This window comes from Ictidomys tridecemlineatus, chromosome X (genome assembly GCF_052094955.1).
Source record: "Ictidomys tridecemlineatus isolate mIctTri1 chromosome X, mIctTri1.hap1, whole genome shotgun sequence".
In the NCBI taxonomy this organism is placed as follows: domain Eukaryota; kingdom Metazoa; phylum Chordata; class Mammalia; order Rodentia; family Sciuridae; genus Ictidomys; species Ictidomys tridecemlineatus.
Window position 1 is genome coordinate 192,450 of NC_135493.1, and position 20,375 is coordinate 212,824.

Sequence of the window (20,375 nt, forward strand, 5' to 3'; positions counted from 1 at the left end):
AAATCCCAGATTCAATACAATTATTGAAATCCATGATAGTTTTTGTTTGTTTTGTTATGCAGAAACAAACAAGCTCACCTTAAAGTTCAGAGAGATATAAAAGTACCCAGAATGGCCAAAGCCATCTTCAGAAGAACACAAAGTTGAAAAATTAATATTTCCTGATTTTAAAACTTATTACAAAGCTATGATACTCAGGAGAGTAAGGTACTGGCATAAAGTTAAATGGAACAGAACCAAAGGTCCAGAAATAAAGCCATACATCTGTGGATAACTAATTTTCCATAAGAGTGTTAAAACCATTCAATGATGAAAGAAACTCTTCAACAAATGGCTCTGGGACAAATATATATATTTCAACTACTTCCTTATACCAAACACACAGTGACTCAAAATAAATCACAGATCTAAATGTAAGAACTAAACTATAAAACTGTTGGGAGAAAACTCTTGAGAGTTAAGTCTTGGTAACCTTGACTTAGGCAATTATATTCCTAGAAATGACAAGAAAAAAATGAACCAGGCTTTATTAAAATTTAAAACTTTTGTGTTTCAAAAGATACCAGAAAGAAAGTATAGAAAAACAACTCACTGAATGGGATAAAATATTTGTAAATCGTGTGTCTGAAGGGTGTACTATCTAGTATATATAAAATACTCTTATAGTTCTTATAGTTCGAATAATCCTCTTAAAAATGGCAAAGGATTTTTTAATAGATATTTATGCAAAGAAAGAAAATATATGAATGGCCTATAAATACATGAAAAAATGTTCAACATCATTAGCCATCAGAAAAACACAAATCAAAAACACAATGAGGGTTGGGGTTGTAACTCAGTGGTAGAGCGCTTGCCTAGCACATGTGAGGCACTGGGTTCAATCCTCAGCAACACATAAAAATAGATCAATAAATAAAATAAAGGTATTGTGTCCATCTACATCTAAAATATGTTTTAAAAACACAAGGAGATACCATTTCACACAAACTTAGATTTAATAATACATTTTATCAAGGACATGGAGAAGTTGGAATCCTCATAAATTGTTACTAGAAATATACAGGAAAATTTGGCCCTTCTTCAAAATGTAAAACAGAGTTACCATGAGACCCAGCAATTCTATTCCTATGTATATATACTCAAGATAGCTGAAAACATGTTCAATCAAAACTTGTACACAAATGTCCACAGCAGCATTATTAATAATGGCCAGGAAATGGAAAATACTTAAATGACCATTAATCGATAAGGGAATATTAATCAGTCATAAAACTGAATGAAGTACTGAGAGATGCTACAAGATAAATAACTCTCAACATTGTTATGGTAAGCGAAAGATGCCAGGACACAAAATGTCATATGTGATTTCATTTATATAAATTGTCCAGAATAGGCCAAATTTATAGAAAAAAAAGGGCGATTAATCATTGCTGGGGCCTAGGAGTTGAGGGGAAATGGGGAGTGACTGAAAATGTGTACATTTATAATATTTGACCATGTCTCAAATATAAAGCAGTTATATAATGACTTCATTCAATTCTGTAAAAATATTACTTTTAGAAGATATATTTAAAAGGGTGGCTCTCTAACTTGAATATGCATTGGAGTCCTCTAGAGAGCTGTGAATACACAGCTCGCTGCACTGCATCCCCAGAATGTCTGATTCAGCAGGTTTGGTTTGGGTCCCCAAATTTGCATTTCTAATAAGCTTCCAGGTGATGTTGATGCTGCTAAATACTAACATCATCTTAAATTTAAATATCACTGATAAATCAATTAAAAATAAATATGATACATCTCTTTGGATTATTTTAACATGCAAAGCATCTTATTTTGAAGAATACAACAGTATTTTGCCCCAATTCTTTTTCTTTCAATCAAGAGTCACAAATTCCCTAGGAAGGTCAAATAGTTATATTTAAAGTATTTACTGATAATATTAGTTGTCTGGGTATCACCAAACAAAACTGACAAAATTATTCTAAATTTCTAAAATAAGGTTTTTGTAATTTAGTCTTGTTAAGCAAACTAATAAATTTAGATTGAATAACAATCATAAATACTAAGATAAAACCATTCATATAAGCAGATAGTACCATAGGTAAATAACCTCCATATCTCGGCCATATTTCAATTATCTTCAAATAGTGATAACAGAAAGCACTGTTTGAGCTTCTCTAGAACAATTTGATCATAATCAAGTAATCCATTATCATTTCTGTCCATATGCTTGAAACTATGCCATTGAAACATACCTATGTTTCTGACCATGATTCCTTTCAGTTCATCCACTTGGGCTTGAGTTTCCATCACTTTGTCTAGGCCCTTATTCTCAGAGTGATGCTTCTATAAGAGAATAAGTTTTAACCAATGGCACCCAGACATTATTTACAATAGGAAAATAAAAGCAAGAAGACTGATAATTTATATTGAGAAATGCTTTAAAATTTATATTACATAAAAGATATATGCTGCTTCACTATAAAATGATATCAGACCTAGGGAAAATACTGGCAGCATAAAAATGCTTCTGTATGAAATATAACTGTTACAGCATCTTACATAAAATAAAATAAAATGTATTATAACATATCAAATACACATCTGATACTCATGGGGTAGAAGTGAAAGAATAGGTAATCTATTGTCAGACAAGGAAGAGAAGAGAAAAAAGAAGACTATAGTTGGGGGTAGAAGAAACAGAACAGAGAAAAGGCACTCTAAATTGTTCCCCATTTCTTAGGTTTGATGAGTTAGGGACAGGCTCTGTTTCTTAGTATCTGTTCTATCTGCGGGGTTAATAGCATGCATCCTATTTTCATTGATTTCTCATAGAATCTAGAATCTAAGACACTGATCATAATATATATTTTGAAATTATTATACATAACTAACAATTATGGAGTATTTAATATACACTGTTCCAGTTACTTCAATATGCTCAATGCTTCAACTTGGGGAGGGGGATGTTATTCAATCCACCCAAAAACTTTATAATGAAGATGCTTCCATTATCTCCATTTATAATGGGAAGCTGACAGGTTTGCTCAAAGGTCACATGCAAATCTGGAGCTACTGACAAACCAGCAAATTTGAAAGCTTTTCTGCCAGCTGACCCTCCTTACTTTCGAATGTGCATTGGTATATATTTTGTTGGTAGTGTTTTTCACAGCTTCACATATATGAACATTCCAAAGTGGGAAGTGTGAAACAAACCTACTGCTTAAATGATAAAGGTTTATAATTAAGTAATTTAAAGGGATTTCATTTCCAAAGAAATGAACACACAGGCACACATGCAAATGCATGTATTTAGAGGTATAGTACTCAAAAAGAATTTTAGAAAGAACACTAATAGTAGAAGTGAAAAGTATTTAATTAAAATGTATTTTTTTCCACATTCAAAATAGAATCATAGCTAGCAGTTATGTGTTTGTACTCAAATAGTTTCATGAATAAAAGGTAAGCATCTTAAAAGGTGCTAAACATCATTAGAAATCACGAAAAATGTAAATTAAAACCATAATGAAATACCACTGTACATCCACTAAAATGGCTAAAATTAAAGACAGACAAAAGTGTTGACAAGGATGCACAGACACTAGAACTGCTGGTGAGAAGTAAAATGGTACAATCACTTTGGAAAAAAGTGTGATGATTTAAAAAATACACATCACTTACCATATGACCCAGCAATTCCATTCCTAGGTATTTACCAAAGAGAAACAAAAACATATGTCCACACAAAGACTTGTACGTGGAGATTCATAGCAGTTTTACTCATGATAGTTGAAAACTGAAAACAACCCAAATATCTAGCAACAGGTAAATGGATAAATGCACTATGGTATATACATACAATACCACTCAGCAAAAAAGGAAGCAGACTACTGATTTACACAACATGGATGAATATCCAAAACCTTACATTGAGCAAAACAAGCAAGACACAAAGTGTACATACTGTATGATTCCATTTATAAGAATTTCTAGAAAAGACAAAACTAATTTATAGTGACAGAAAATAGATCAGAGGTTGCATGGGGAAGGGGACTGACTGGGAAGGGACATGAGAAAAACCTAATGGCATGGAAAGGCTGTCTGTCTTAACTTTGGTGATAATTCAAAGGGATATACATATGCAAACAATCACTGATTTGACCATTAGGGATTTATACAGACAAACAGATTTTCAAGTGATTAATGTGAAGTTTTAAAAAAATTAAATTTTAGTTTATGGAAGGGTAGAAAATTTATATAGAGAATAAAATACCACTTGGCATGTTGAGTCGATTTAAACATGAGATGGGTGGTTGAACTACATGATCTTTAATGTTCTTCCTAATCCTGAGATATTCTGGCCATTATTAATAGAAAAATATCATTAATTATTAGCTTTCTACATTAAAATGGCCCCTTCACATTTTTTAACAGGGTTTTTAATTATGTTAACTTATAGTAACAGAAACAGAAAAGTGTATTGCAAGTCAGGACTCCCTATATTCATGTGCTTTAAGGTAATAAAGAAGAAAATATGAATAAAAATAGTATATCCTGAGGAAGACCTTACCAGTTGTGCAGCCAAGACACTTGAGAACTCGCTATTCATGGCATATGGAAGTGCTGTCTGTGCCCTTGAGCCATAAGTTGTCTGAAACCTCTTCTTTACTTCATTCAAAAAATTGAAGGCTCGGGAACGTTCAAAATCCTGGAAGGCACCCAACATAGAGCTTGTATTTACAAAGTAAATAAAGATTATGTGGATGATTAGCAATAAAACAATAAAAAGCAGTAATATTTATTGAGTAATGACTATGAAGAGAACCTAGCACTGATCCCATTTTATAAACAAGGAGGAAAAACCACTGAAATGATAGCTAACTTGCTGAATTTCCAACAACTAGCAAATGAAAGAGGTGAGAATCAAATCCAAATATGTCTGGTTATTACCAGCAGAAGATAATGGTTCCTAGATTATCAACTTCTTGAGGTCAGAAATTAGGTTTTACTTCCTCCATATTTTTCATAGAATCTATTAGAAAGTCCAGCATAAGAATATGTTCAATAAATTCATAATAATAATAGTCTTTCAAAGATAACACTATTGATAGGAACTTTGAATTGATATTTTCTAATAGTGGTTACACATTTGAAAGTTCAAGTGACCTACACTTGTCTAGTTCCAGTCAGTCAAAAAGTGTATTTGTATGTGTATGCATATGTGTATGTGTGTGTGTGTGTGTGTGTGTGTGTGTGTGTGTGTGTGTACATGTGTCAGCATGTAGACAACTATAGCTCATGGAATATAAGGTTCAAATCTGACCATTCCAGGCCTTGTGATATTTCCATCTACTCCAAGCTTTCACATCATTTACTTCAGATATATTTGTATTTTTTCTAATTTTAGAAAACACCAGGGCTAAAAATCACTGTGATGATCACTGTGGTTGACAATCATTTCCATTTCACCCAAAATACTTAGTCATAGTCAAGGGTTCTTAAACTGGGATCAGTAGACAAAATTCAAGGGGCTACCAGACTTAGATAGAAAAAATTGCACTATTATTTTCCCTAAACTTTAACTCAAATTTCAATTGTCAACGTAGGTAACCAGAGTAGTATTAAACTGTAACTTTGTCACCTATAGAAATCTTTGTTTTTCATATACCATCACAGGTTTCTAGATATCTTGAAATATCATTTACACTCATCACCATTTGAAAATTATTATTAGCTATTAGACCCACAGCAAAGTCTTAATAATGAGTTCTTAGAGTATCCATATTACTATATTTTTAAAAAAATATCCTGAAGGGGCTGGGGTTGTGGCTCACCGGTAAAGCACTTGCCTCACATGTGTGAGGCTCTGGGTTCAATCCTTAGCACCACTTAAAAAATAAATAAACAAAATAAAGGTATTGTGTCCACTTGCAACTGAAAAAAAATTTTAAAAATCCTGAATATTTTGTGTGTGTGTGTGTGTATGTGTGTATGTATTTTGTTTTCAATATATTTGGTTTTGTTTGGAATCATGTGTGTTCTATTTCATTCTTTTAATGACATTCTGAGCAGGGCTCACAGGTGACAGAGGAGTCTGTGACAATAAAGATTAGGAACACTGATCTACAGCAATCATGCCAATTTCATGACTCTTCTCAGTGAACAGTTTAAAAATGAGCATGTGAACAGTAAGACATGAAAATAAGCTCACTTTCAAAGTGAGATAAGGGGATGGTGTGCCTCTAGAAAAAGTTTTCTCATTCCTACAATAAGAGAGACAAGTATATAGTCCATCTTCTCTGTATATGAATACATAAGCACATAGCTCCATGCAACCCTAAGGGGAACCTGTCTAGAAAGAAACTGACACTAAGGAAAGCAGGAGAGAGAAAGATTCTTGATGACATCATTAAGTTACTGAGCATTTTGGGTCTAGAGCCAACAAATACTCAAAAAGGAAAAAAAAAAAAACTAACCAATGTAAAAATACAAGTTTACATAGCCGATCACAATGTGTTGTGATTCTATTTTTCCAAAGTCTAGGTACATTAAAAATTCATTAACTACTTGAAGAATGAAATAATCTTTTTAATATTCCAGTTGAACAATTTTTGAGAAACTCTGATGCCAAAGAATCATAATTATGAAAACAATTCTCATTACACAATAGGATAAATGTAGAAGCTACAAGAGATTAAGTTAGAACTACACCAAAACTGAAGTGATTTGTACATACCCAGGTTATCAAGTTTTGTTACATGCTGCTGTATATGACAAATGAAAAGTATTGAATAAATTTCCAGCAATGCCAAGTTTGCATCACTGTTACCCATCATAGGTATATGTAATTAAGAACTGACTATATTAACAGTACACATAGTTAAATAGCAATATGTCTTCAAGTTACTTACATCATCAGTGATACAAAGATATACAATCCTGTCTTGGCAGATGTAATGAAACAAATAACTGTAGAATAAAAGATATAAAACTTACTGTAGTTATAAGCAACACTTTTATCTTCTATGTATGTATAAGTAATTTCAGTACTGCCAATATCACATTATTTACAGATTCAGTCTATTCTCCTCTTCCCCTCCCCCCATACATCTGTTCCTCTCAAGTTAAACTGAATAAGAAATTAAAAGAAGGTCTTAACTGTAGCTTCACAGTAAAACGGCATGTGGATTAGCCTTGTGCAAAAATATAATTGGTACCTTAAGACTGGAATAAGAAATGACAAATGTGAAGGGACACATGATTAAAATTAAGTCCCAATGGACCATATAGTTTTCCTTTCTTTTTCTTAATATTGCAAAACAAATTCTCAACATTTGAATATCGACTTTGAGCCAGTTACTATGCTAGATGTTGAAGATACAAAAGAGAAAACCATCAGTTCTTGCCTTCTTAGGCATCACAAGGCATGGAATTACAGTGCTGAATGGAAAACAGGATGATGAGGAAGTTAAAGGCAGTACATAGAACTCTGGGGACATAGAAGAAGCACATAATGGAGATCTGCCCAAGAGTTAAAGAGAATTATTCTTGGAAAATGAGATGTCTGTTCTTAGACCTAAAGAATAAATAAGAGATGATAAAGTAAAGAGTCAGTGAAGAGTGTTCCAGAGTGAAGCAGAAAGTATAAAGGCCTAATGGGTTAGGTTTGTGGCTTAGTGGCAGAGCACTTGCCTAGTATGTGTGAGGCACTGGGTTCAATTCTCAGTACCACATGTAAATAAATAAATAAATAAATAAATAAACAAACAAATAAATAAAATAAAGGTATTGCGTCCATCTACAACTAAAAAAAGATTTTTTTTTTTAAAAAGAAAGGTATAAGATTTGTAATGTTGTGAACAACCAATAAAAAAAATAAAAAATTAAAAAAAAAAAAAAAAAAAAAAAAGAAAGGTATAAGAGCCTGGAAATAAAATAGCACATAATAGATACAGGAAAGTAAAATTCATTCATATAACTAGAATTCAGAATGTATAGAAAAAATATAAATTGTCTGGATATTTAAGATGCTGGAGAAACAAACACCAGGCTATACAAGACTTTATAAACCACACTGCACATTATATAATGCACAGTCATCCAAAGTAGAGCCTGGGGAGAATGTGATCAGATTTGCTGATGATTCCCAAATCTAGATCTGACCTATCTCCTGAGCTTTAATCCTAATACACTACTGTCTATTAGACATGATCCAACTGGACATACCACAGAGAACTTAAAACAGGTCTTAAAATGGAAGTCATCATTTCCCCCCATAAAATTAGTCTCTCCTAAACTAGACTTGGGAATAACTTGGTATACAAGCCATGAGAGATATCAAGATATGATCCCTACCATCAAGGATCCTATAGTTAGGGGACAGAGACGATCAAAACTGCAATTATAAGTGTGATAAGTGCAACAATTTGAATAAATACTAAATGCTATGTAGATATACAAAAAGGAATCATCTAACCTAGTCTGGTGTTTAGGAGTTTCTAGATATCTAAACTCAGGAAGACAAAAGCAGATTTTAAAAAGCCTACATATGATAGGGACTGGAGGTATAGTTTAGTGATAAGAGTGCTTGTCTATCATGCATGAGTCCCTGGTTCAATCCCCAGCACCCTAAAAAAGTAAATATGATAAATATATTCCAATAAAAGGTAACAGCTATTATAAGGGCTAGGAATAGAGAAGGAACCTAGCACTGAACTATAAATTGCTAAGTATGGCTGCAGGATAAAAATCAGGACTAAATTAGTAAAAAACAAGGTCAGAGAAAGGAAAAGGGCCAGATTCAGAAAAATCTCCCAAATGATGTTAAGGAACCTGCTAAAGGAAGGGACAATGAAGTATTTCATTTGGGACCTATAGAATGAGCAAAAGTTTACCAGAGGGCCTATAAGGGAAAAGACACTTGCAGAACATATAAAATCATGAAAAAAATGTACCAATGATTGAAATAACACTAAGTCAGGAAATGGCAAGAATTCTTATATAGATAATAATAAAAGGTCAGGAATGGACAAAATTGCACAGGATTCCATATGCTTTCCCCTGAGCATTTTCCTGGGAATTAACTATAAATACACACTTTGTAAGCCTAATAGGTTTTTGAAGAAACTACAAAACTGTACTCATAAGAGGCTGGGCTATTTAACCCTCACAGCAAGAAAGTATCATCAAGGGAATTTGAACTACAGATTTAAGGTAGGAACAACCAAAAGCAAGAAGACCAGTCAGGAGAAAGCTATCTGAAATGACAAGTAATGAAGGCCTAAATTAACATTGTGACAATGGGATAGAGGAAATATTATGAATTGAAAAACATGTTGTAGGAGAATGGTAAGGAACTGGTAAAGAAGTTAAATATTATTCTAAAGTTTTAGGGTTAGTCAACTGAGTGGCTAGTGATGTTGTTACAGTAAACAAAAAGAATAGATTTCAGGGGAAAAGTGTTTAACATACAGTAATAAATGATATTTTATTGAGATGATGGAACATGATTATAGGACAGAAACCAAGACACCAGTTTTTAAAAAAAGAAATCTCAGTGATAGAGCCTCACCCCAGAGGATACAAGGGAGAACTGGATCAGGACACAGATGAGAGGCAGATACATAGTATTTTCTTCTACTAAAATTTACATTCTAATTGGATTATGTATTCTTAGCTTCCCTTGTAGCTACGTGTAGCTATGTTATTAAGCTCTGGCACATAATATTATGAGTGGAAGATATAAGCCCTACTTCTAAAAGGATTCCATATACTTTCCCCTGAGCATTTTCCTGGGAACTGACTATAACACACACTTTGTAAGCCTAATGAGTTTTTGAAGAAACTACAAAGCTGAACTCATAAGAGGCTGGGGTTATTTAACCCTTAGAACAATCTCTGGGCCCCTAAACCCACAATGCAGAAAGCAGACTACAAAACCTACACAGTTCCTGAAAATGACACATTCTCCAATATCCATTCTGGATGTGGCAAAAAGACAATAGACTAGGAAGAACCTCCTGGAGAACAAATGCGGGAGTCAGGGAGAAAGAAGAACCACTAATCACTCCCCAGTCAGAACAGAGAGTCTTTGAAATTTCTGTGAAGCAGTTATCTGATCATTGACAGGAGGCAATAGCTTCTACATATTTCTTTCTCTTCTATTTCCCAAATGAAAGTTTTTAACTCTCACTCTGGTGATTCTTTTCTTATTTCACCATTGTTTATAGTATTGGGCTGGGAGAGAAGGTGAAACATATGACTTATCATTCAGTTTACAGTCTGTGAGCCATAGGAGCAACCCCTGGGCCTGATGGAGAGGACCAAGTATTACCCCAAATCTCTGGACTAAGAACAAAATGCAACAACCAGATGAGTCTTTACAGTTACCTTCTTCAGAGAAGAGGCATATTCTATGTTTGAAAAGAGGAGTTCACTCAGATATTTGTATGATTGTAGGAGTAGAATGGAAGACTAAAATCCATTTTCTGATATCTTTAAGTTCCTCTAGAGTCATGGAGCTTTAGCCAAGATTTTGACCACATAGCCAGAGATGATATCTCCTGGTCTCCCTCTTAGCTGAGTTACCTACATGACTACACAGTGTACAATAAAATGTCAGGCCACTTCTGGGCCTTACCTTTAAAAAATATTGGAAAAGCACTGAGTTATAAGAAAAACTGAAAGAAGCTGCTTTTTCGAGAGTTGGAAGGCACTGATTGAGAATGGCAGAGCCATCCCACCAGTTCTGAACCACTCACCTCTGAACTATCTTATTTAAATTAATTCTACATCTTGGGGTCTCTCTCATAATAGTTTAGATTGGACTATAAATTATAAAAGTGGTTAGCCATAGAAAGTATTAAGGATCTCCTTCTGAAATAAGAACTAAGGAAATAAGGATGGGTTAAGTAACAAAAGATTTTTAAGCATCAATGAGGAAGGTATACCAAGATTTCCCATTTATGTCCTTTCAACAAGCCACCAGTACATTTTTCTAAAGCAAAAGCTGTTATAACTGACTGAAAACTTTTGATGCCTTCTGGCTGTCCATACTCTTAAAATGCCCTACAAGGCCCTATATGACTTTTCTTCTACCCATCTTTCTGGATTTATCTTTACCATCCTGAGTACCAATCACAGAATAATAACATGCGGTTCCCAAAATATGATCTCATGCCTACATACTTCTCTACCTGCTATTCCTTCTACCTGAAATGCCATTACCTACTAATCTCTAATATAATCATGGATTGACCATCTCACTCATTAAACTCTAATTTCAATGAGGGAAAATATTGCCTTTCTTGTTGTTTCCCTATCACCAAGCAAAGTACCTATCAATAGTTAAGGACTCAGTAAATATTTACTTAAAGAATAAATAAGAAATATTATTTATTTTATATATACCATTTTACCTATCCAAGAACTCCATAGCAAAGAGATTTTTATGTTTAACATTTTCATATCTTCCTTTAAAATAGTAATATCACTTCAATGATAGAATAAAAATAATCACAAGTTAAAATTATAAATAATAAAATCAGATATTTTCTAAGCTGGTGAAAGTTACTGTTCTATGAGTGTACTCAGATTAAACTACCTAGAAGCTTGCTTTCTAGTTTTCTACTATTCTGATTAGAGCAGAATTCCTTTCTTTCACCCTCTACCAGATGTAAAGCAGAACTCACTTGCCATGTGAGTATGTTAATTTGTTATTTTCAGAAGGTATCTTAGCCAGAATCTGCTCTGTCACCTCCAGGAAGTTTCCTCCACACCAAGCATGTTTGGCAAGGATAGTGGTTCCCCTGGCAACAACAGCAAAAAGAATGGCCATGGTGTCAATCTATTAAAAGGAAAAAAAGACAGATTTAGAATATTTTTGACATGATCTTTCAAAAGTAACTTACTATCATTTATCAAAATATACCTAGAGACAATACTAAATGCAGTACTAGAACATGAAAATTAACAAAAGGCCTAATAGGGGCTGGGGGCAGAGCTCAGTGGTAGAGTGTGTACTTGTCATGTACAAGACCCTGGGTTTGATCCCCAGTACCCCTGCTCCTGAAAAAAAAAAAACACCAAAAAAAAAAACCCCAAAACAAAACAAAACAAAAATCTAAGGTCATAGTCTTCTACAAGCTTACAACCTAAGCCATACTAATGCACATAAGAATGATAAGTTTTTTGAAAAGCAATGACCAACGATAGCAAAAGTACATAAAGATGTCTTCATACTTTAACATAATGATCCCTTTCTGAAAATTTATCCTAGGGAACCAGTTTAACAAAAGTTAGACTCTAGATTCAAAAATGTAGATATTAAAAACAATAGCCCACATTTATTAAATGTTCACTATATGACAGGCAACAGTTTTAAATACTTTAAATTATGATTATTTTTGGTACCAGGGATTGAACTCTCAAGAGCACTTGACCACTGAGCCACATTCCCAGCCCTATTTTGTATTTTATTTAGAGACAGGGTCTCACTGAGTTACTCAGTGCCTTGCAGTTGCCGAGGCTGGCTTTGAACTCATGATCCTCCTGCCTCAGCTTCCCAAGCTGATGGGATTACAGGTGTGAACTACTGCACCCCATGCTTTAAATTATTAATTAATTTAATCCTCCTAACTCAATATGATTATATAATATTACAATATTCCTATTATAGATGAGGAAACTGAAGCACAGATGACTTACATAATTTCCCCAAAATTACAGCTAGTAAGTGATAGAGCTATGACTTATTCTGAGGCAGTATGATTTCAGAAAATACAATGTTAGACTATGGTATACTACCTCTAGTATAAAGGCATTATCTGTGATAGAAACAAAGTGAAAGTAACCAAAACTTTTCACAAAAAAGAAATGGTTTTATAAATTATGGTAATATCTTTTATAAACAAAAAATCCCTAAAACAATATGGCATGAGTTTATTTTCCTTATGTTTGGCTGTGCATATGTGCTATGCCCTCCCCCAACAAGAGACCAGTTTCCCTTATTTAAAGGCATAAACTTATAGACATGAATAAACTTTATTAGTCTTCAATTTACTCTTCAGCCTCATGTTATCTGTTAACATGTTTATTTCCACCCAACAGGCCAGTGGTTCTCAAACTGTAGTGAGGGTATGAATCACCTGGGGTGGCAGAATGAGAGCCACTTCCAAAACTCAAATTCTTGGCATCATCTCCTAAAATTCTGATTCTGTAAGCTTTAGGTGGGACCCTGGAATCCGTATCTGAAATAGTCTTGTCTGAATGCAGGTAATTCAGACTTTGTAAACACAGGAGAGAATGCTTGGGGCCAGGGAATCTGCAGATTCCTGACTGGAATTCCAGTACCAAAGGGCAGTAAATAGGAGGAGGCACCCATCTGTCTCTTCAGCTAAACTCTTCTTGTGTTCCCCATTCCTATTTTCTTTTTTGTAATTTTTTACTTTGTTATAAATGACAGCAGAATGCATTACAATTCATATTATACATATAGAGCACATTTTTTCATATCTCTGGTTGTATACAAATATATTGACACCATTCATGTCTTCATACATGATCTTAGGGAAATAATGTCCATCTCATTCCACCATCTTTTTTACACCCCTTGCTCCCTCCTTTCCCCTCCCTTCAATCTTATTTTCTAAATGAAGTTGATCCTCAGGATCATGTCCTCAATCATCTTTTACTGGAATTCTCCTTACATATATGTAGCAAGCTATAGTTTCCAAATCACTGTCTCATACTTTTTCACCTTTAATCCTTAAATCTCCGTTAACCATATAACATGTTTCTTAACATTTTTTTTTTGGCACTAGGGATTGAATCCAGGGGCACTTAACTACTGAGCTACATCCACAGCCCTTTTTATTTAGAGACAAGGTCTCACTGAGTTGCTTAGGGCAACTAAGCAAAAAACCAAACCGAAACAAAACAAAAACAAAAACAAACAAAAAAACCTTGCTACATTGCTGAGACTGGCTTTGAATTCATGATCCACCTGCCTCAGCCTCCCAAGCCACTAGGATTACAGGCATGCACCATTTTAACTCTTCAACTTACAATACTCTAGCTTTTGCCTTGGCACTCCACAGAACCATGCTTCCTAAGATAATCAACAGCCTCTATATTGCAAAACACAGCGCTAACTTCTCTATTCTCATTCTACTTGGCTTTTCAGAAACAGTCAAGACCATTAACCAGTCCTCCTTCTTGAAACACTCTACATCTCCAGCTGCTTTTTCTGTCTTCTTGATGACTTTCTCCTCTCTCTAGTAAATTTTGAGTTTCCCAGGAATAAAGAATATAAGTTACAGAGAAGCAGTGTTTTAGTCAATAAAAGTAGTTCCCAATTACAAATCACTCTTTGTTGGTACACAGCAAAAGAAACCTAACTTTCCTTTTATATGTCATTAATAGGAGATCCTTCCCCTGTCCTATACTACCAAACATCCCACCTATAATCAAGTCTCACCTGCCTGCAATGAAACACTCTTGAAGTTAAATGTGTAACATCTTTATGAGCATTGAAATAAGAGAAACAACAATGCCAGAAAGAATACTGTAGTTGAAGTCACAAAATCTAGCTCTGCTAATTATTAGCAATATATGAATGCCTAAAACTACAGAGTGCTATATAAATATAATACTTATGAAGAAAAAGAATGAAAAGATAAGCCAGAGAGAAGAAAAAAGATAATGAAATATAAAAGAAAGCCTTGTTTCAGCACTGTTCTTCCCTGTTTTCTTATTCACTCCTCACTTGGTCCAAGAGCCATCTTCCCAATTATACTTCATTCCTGCTAATAATCTTCTATTAGTTAGTTTCCTGTGGCTGCTATAACAAAGTACCTCAAAATGTGTGGCTTAAAACAAAAGAAATTTATCAGCTCACAATGGCCAGAAGTTTAAAATCAAGGTATTGGTAGGGCTATGATCTCTGAAATCTGTAGGGGAGAATCTGTCTTTGTCTCTTTCTAGTTTCTGTTAGTTTGCTGGCAATTCTTGGTGTTCCTTGGCTGGTAGCTACAGTACTTTTATCTCTACCTCAGTAGTCAAATAACACTAAAATGTATAAGACTATTCTAGATCATAAATATGTATACATTATAAATAAGCAAAGACACACAATTTAGGGCTGCATTTGTGTTCATGACCATGAAGGCAAAGGTGCCAAAAAACCCCATAAATGATAAGGCTTAATTTTTAATGTCTTAGAAACATGTCGGGCTGATCTTAGGGTAATACATTCCTAAAATCATAAAGCAATCATGACTCAAATACTCTTATATTCCTGTCATATTTTTAAAACAGTTTAAAAGTTGTGGTCAGTAGTAATAATTTACAATTGAAAGATATTACATGAAATAAGACTTTAATTTCATTTTTAGAATTGAGTCTTTTATCTAAGACTCTGAAAATGACAATATAGCAGAGTAACATTAAATTCTCTCAGACCAGGGCTGGGGTTGTGGCTCAGCAGTAGAGCACTTGCCTAGCATGTGCAGGGCACTGGGTTCAATCCTCAGCACCACACACACAACAAAAGGGTATTGTGTTCAACTACAACTAAAACAAAAATATTTTTTAAAAATTATCTCAGACCTAGGAGAAAATAGTACTCAAAGATGCATTTGTATCTAGTGAAAAACAAATTATACTATATGTGGTGTATGAACAAAGGTTGTGCAACTGTTCAAAGAAACAGAATTTAATTCATCATATAGCACATGGTAACAGTCAATGAAAAACCAAAGAAAGCATTCTGTATTATTATATTATTAAAAGGAGGTATGTTAATTCTTACAACAGTTCATTGCAGAAAGTTTCACAGGACATATGCAATGGAAATCAAGTTTTTTCTATCTTGTATCATGAGCATATTATTAAATTAGTTGCCCTACTAAATTAATGAGTGGGGCCCAAAATACTCTGGAAAGAGATAAGAAACTCATTTTAGAAGGGATGCATGAAACAAGAGAAGGCATGAGGTGAAAAAAAAACTTAAGGAGAGTAAATAAACCAATCTGATGAGATGGAAGAAAGCATATTTGGTGAACAAAAAGGTTGAGGAATAAGGTTGATGGCTTAATATAGAGAAGACTTTGTATAAATTAAGCTATTTGAATTTGATTAAATGAGGTCTGTTTCAATTCATTACATATATACTAATGGTTTACTATATGACAGCCAAAGTAGTAGAACTGCCATTCAAAGGTGAGGAAGAAGGGACTACTATACTTAATGGAACCATAATATAATGAGGAATAGACATGAAAAAGACAGATAAACCATGAATTCTGATGTTATAATGTTAGAGAAGACATAAAAAATGAAGAACAAGGGCTGGAGTTCAGTGGCAGAGCACTTGCCCAGCATGTATGAGGCACTGAGTTTGATTCTTAGCACCACATAAAAATAAATAAATTAAAGGCATTTTGTCCATGTATAACCATAAAAAGTATAAAAAAGAAGAAGGAACACTGGTATGATAGGGAGACAGATGAGGTGTTTAAAGTGCAGTTACAGATAAAAAGTATCTTATTGGTATCAAAAATATTGTTTTTGGACAATGGTTGAGACTGAACCCAATCCCTCTTACTTTCTGAGGATAAGGCTATGCAGTCAAGTCAAGCACATATTTTATTTTGTATTAAACAATTTAAAACATCACTTTGATTTTTCCCCTGCCTACCAAATATGCAAATTTCTGAGAGTAGCAATTTCTTATGTGTTGTTTACAGCTAGCCATAATGCCCACCCTTATTAGAGTGTCTAGCATATATCAGCTGTTCAATAAATATTTGTTAAGTGTATGAATGAACCTGGTCTCAGTCATAGTTATTGAAAGTGAAAGAATTGTGTAAAACATGACAGTGATAGTAGTTTCTGGGTTTAAAGATGGGAGAATGGTGGTACAAGTAGTAGATGCCAATTAATAAGGCAGAATGAAAAGAATTGGTAACTGATTGGTTGTGGAAGTTATGGGAGAGGGAGCTATAAAGTATTGATCAAAGAGTAAAGTACATGATCAATTTGATAGATATTGGTCATCAACAAAAATTATAATAACATACATCTCTGATGCTGAGAAAACAGGCCTGGGCAGAGAAATAGGTGTTACTCAAACTGAGCAATGTCAACACTGGGAGATGTAGGAAGGGCTCACGGGGTAAGAGTTGACAAAGGAGCAAGATCAGCCCGAAAAAGGTGAAGCAGAAAGTGACGTCATCGAACAAGGGTAGAAAGAGTTTTTAGAAGACTGGCAATTTCAAGAGAGTGAGATACTACAGAAAGGTCTTGCAGAACGGTAATTAAGGGATAAAGTCAACATTTCCTATCCCATAATGACAACTTAATTGACGCATTCTGACATTCCTAAACTCGTGGACTTTTCAGCAGCATAAAACAAGAACAACGCACTTCGCCCAAACTGGATGTACACGACAATTCCAACTGCCGACACAGAGAAACCTAAGTCACCTTTGCAAAGCCTCCTCGCTCCATTCAGCACCTTCCTGTCTATACCTTCTCCCTCCCCTCCTCCGAGGTTTCCTCCCTCCCACAGGGAACGCCCCTCCATTTACCAGTCCGGCACCTTGTAAAGGCAAGCGAGTCCGAGACCAAGAGGTTCGGGCGGCTCTGGGTTGCTGACTGCCGGTACACGGAGGATAGGACCGGACGCTGCTGACTTCCGTGTAAAGCGCCCCGCCTACGCGTGGGCTCCTGGGAGCATAAGCGCTCCTCCAATGGGAGCAGGCGGTATGGTTCTGCTGTGTTCCCAGCCTCTGGCACTTCCCCGGAGCCGTACTGCATTCCGGGAGTGGTAGTTCTGACTGGAGTGTCGTGGAGTCTGTCATACATTGTGTCTGCAACAATTGGGGTAACGTCAAACGCTATATAATAATCCATGGAAACGAGCGGATACAAAGCAACAAAAAGAATCTACGAGTATTGAATTAGGGCTTACGGTCAGCAAATCGCCTGTTGCTTCACAAACATGAATTCATCTGACAGGAACTTCCTCTACTTTTGAAAATTTCTAACTTTCTTGTCTTCCTCACCATTTCTTTCTCCCATTCTTTTGCAATAACGACAACTACTTTCCTTTGCTCTATGTTGGCCCCTTTATAATATCCATTTTCCCTCTTTCCAACACAGTCTAGCTCCATTGATGAACCCCTCATTTTCATCATCCCTCATGGACTACCTACTTATTTGTTTTTTTTTCTTAGCAGCATTTGAAGACTGTTAAAATTCCTCTTACCTATACCATTCCATGCTATACATTGTCTATAATATTCCAAAGTCAACTTTCTCATTTTATAAGCTTGAGAAATACAATGTTTCTTGGAAATTTATCTTTATTATTCCTTCAATACTTCCTTTCCTTTATTATTATCTTTCCTTTTCTCATATTCCAGTTATCCACATGCCAGCATCTAGTTCTATTATTAACACCTCCTAAACTTTGTTTTACATTTTTTCATTGTTCTGTCCCTTACCATTCTTGGAGATTTCCTCAATCTTCCATTTCACAAATTCATTCTGCAGTCATTCTATTATCCCATCTATCTTTACTTTTATTTTAACATAATCTTTTCATTTAGTTGCTTCCGTATCATCTTACTCTTTTGTTATTATGTTTATTATGCTTCTAAAAATTATTGGTGGTACCTATTTCAATATTTATGTGATCAACCACCTAGTTTTTCTTTTGAAAAACGTATGCTGCTTACATGTTATTGACCCATGAGCCTTTATCCTACCTACTTACTTGAAAATATCCAAAGTCCAGAACTCTTTCAGATACAAAGAGCTAGACAAATTTTCAGGAGTAGAAATGAGCCTCACTGTAGACAGCTCTACCTCCAGAAATGCAAATAATCATTCTTCACCCCATGAGACATCTGCTCAACTCTCAGCTCTCTTCTTAGCCCTCCAAGAAAGAACCTTTAGGAGAAGGTACACCAAATACTGTATTTTACTAGCTTTGTGGGTTTGAAGAGGAGGATTCGATTGGTAAAGTACCTACTAGTGATGCTTGTTAATCCCCACTTGTTTTCCTCACCTCACCTTTGCAGACTTTTTGTGCTTCCTTGATTTTACTCCCAAGAATACCTGTACCAGATGTCTGAGTTATTTATTTTAAATACCACTATGTAATCTTGATTAAAACTTCCCATTTTGAACCAAGACAGACAACACACTCCCAAAGCTACAGACAACACACTCCCAAAGCTTCCCCCCCCAAAATAAGATCAACACTATAACTTGGTATTTTCCCCAGCTTCCCTACTCTAATATCCCAATATGGGAATTGGGAAGCTTTTCAGTCATAGTGAAGTATAATTGTAATTTACAACTTTTAGGAAATACAGATCTTTCTAAATAAGAGGAAACAATTTTTTTTTCTGACCTCATTGGTGATAGCTTTGGATATTCCGACGTGGAGTTCAGTTTGAAAGTAGGAGCTGGGAAACCTTTAAAAAAAAGATGCTCTCCTTGGGCCAATCAACTATACTTAGGGAAGAAGGAACATGTAAAAATCTCAAATCATGTGATTGGAATAAGAAGAAGGAGAGTTTCCAGAATAAGGGTAGTACTGAAAACGAAAACAATAAATATTCATTGAACCTGAATTGTTTATTCCAGTTTTTAATTCCTTTTTTAAAAAAATTGGAGTATTCATCTTATTCATTTGTAAGGAAATTTTATATGTATTTAGGACATAATAAACCCCTCAGATGTTTGTTATGTTGCAAATGCCTTTAACATTGTTAATATTTTATCTTAGTTACAGTACTTTAAAGGAATTTTAAGTTTTATGTAATCATATATATATATATATATATATATTTTATATCATATCCATCTTTTCCTTGATGCTTAGGGGAAAAGGCCTATATCAGTATTCTGACACTTTCACCAAGGTTTTTTGCTTTCATTCTTATGTTTAACTCTTTTTTCTACCTGTTTTATATTTTGATGTATGCTTATAAGAAAATGATCAAACTTTATTTTTTACTATATTTTATTGAATTGTTTTCCAATTAATTTGAAATGATACACTTTTATTATATAGCAAGTTTTATGCATAGTTGCATCTATTTCTTCTATTATTGGTTTCTAGTCCTTCACTGGTAACAAATGTTCTAATTACTGCAGCTTTATAAGGTTTTAATATCTGAAAGGGCAAAACACTCCCTAGTATTTTTTTTCAGAATGTTGTTGGCTATTCTTGTGCATATATTTTCTATGTGAACATAAGGATCATTGTATTAGATCTCTCTCCCCAAATAATCCTATTTGGCTCTGAATAGAAACTGTATTATACCTGAAAATTAAATTGCAAAAAATTAAAAACCTAATGA

The 20,375-nt window shown here is 34.4% G+C and overlaps 1 protein-coding gene across 2 annotated transcripts in view; it reads right to left on the minus strand.

Moving 5' to 3' along the window:
• The window catches only part of Vamp7 (vesicle associated membrane protein 7), a 48,627-nt gene extending 30,881 nt beyond the window's left edge, over positions 1-17,746 (minus strand). Inside the window, exons 1-5 of one of the 2 annotated variants that reach the window (XM_013366076.4) lie at positions 17,600-17,746; positions 11,691-11,845; positions 6,912-6,969; positions 4,571-4,708; positions 2,256-2,346 (exon numbers count right to left, since the gene is read on the minus strand). In XM_013366076.4, the coding sequence (XP_013221530.1) occupies positions 2,256-2,346; positions 4,571-4,708; positions 6,912-6,969; positions 11,691-11,836 (433 nt within the window). In that variant the 5' untranslated portion in view covers positions 11,837-11,845; positions 17,600-17,746. Of the gene's footprint in view, positions 1-2,255; positions 2,347-4,570; positions 4,709-6,911; positions 6,970-11,690; positions 11,846-17,588 lie in introns of both variants that reach the window. The other variant, XM_005342078.5, reaches the window with a different exon arrangement.
• Between the last annotated feature and the right edge of the window lie 2,629 nt (positions 17,747-20,375).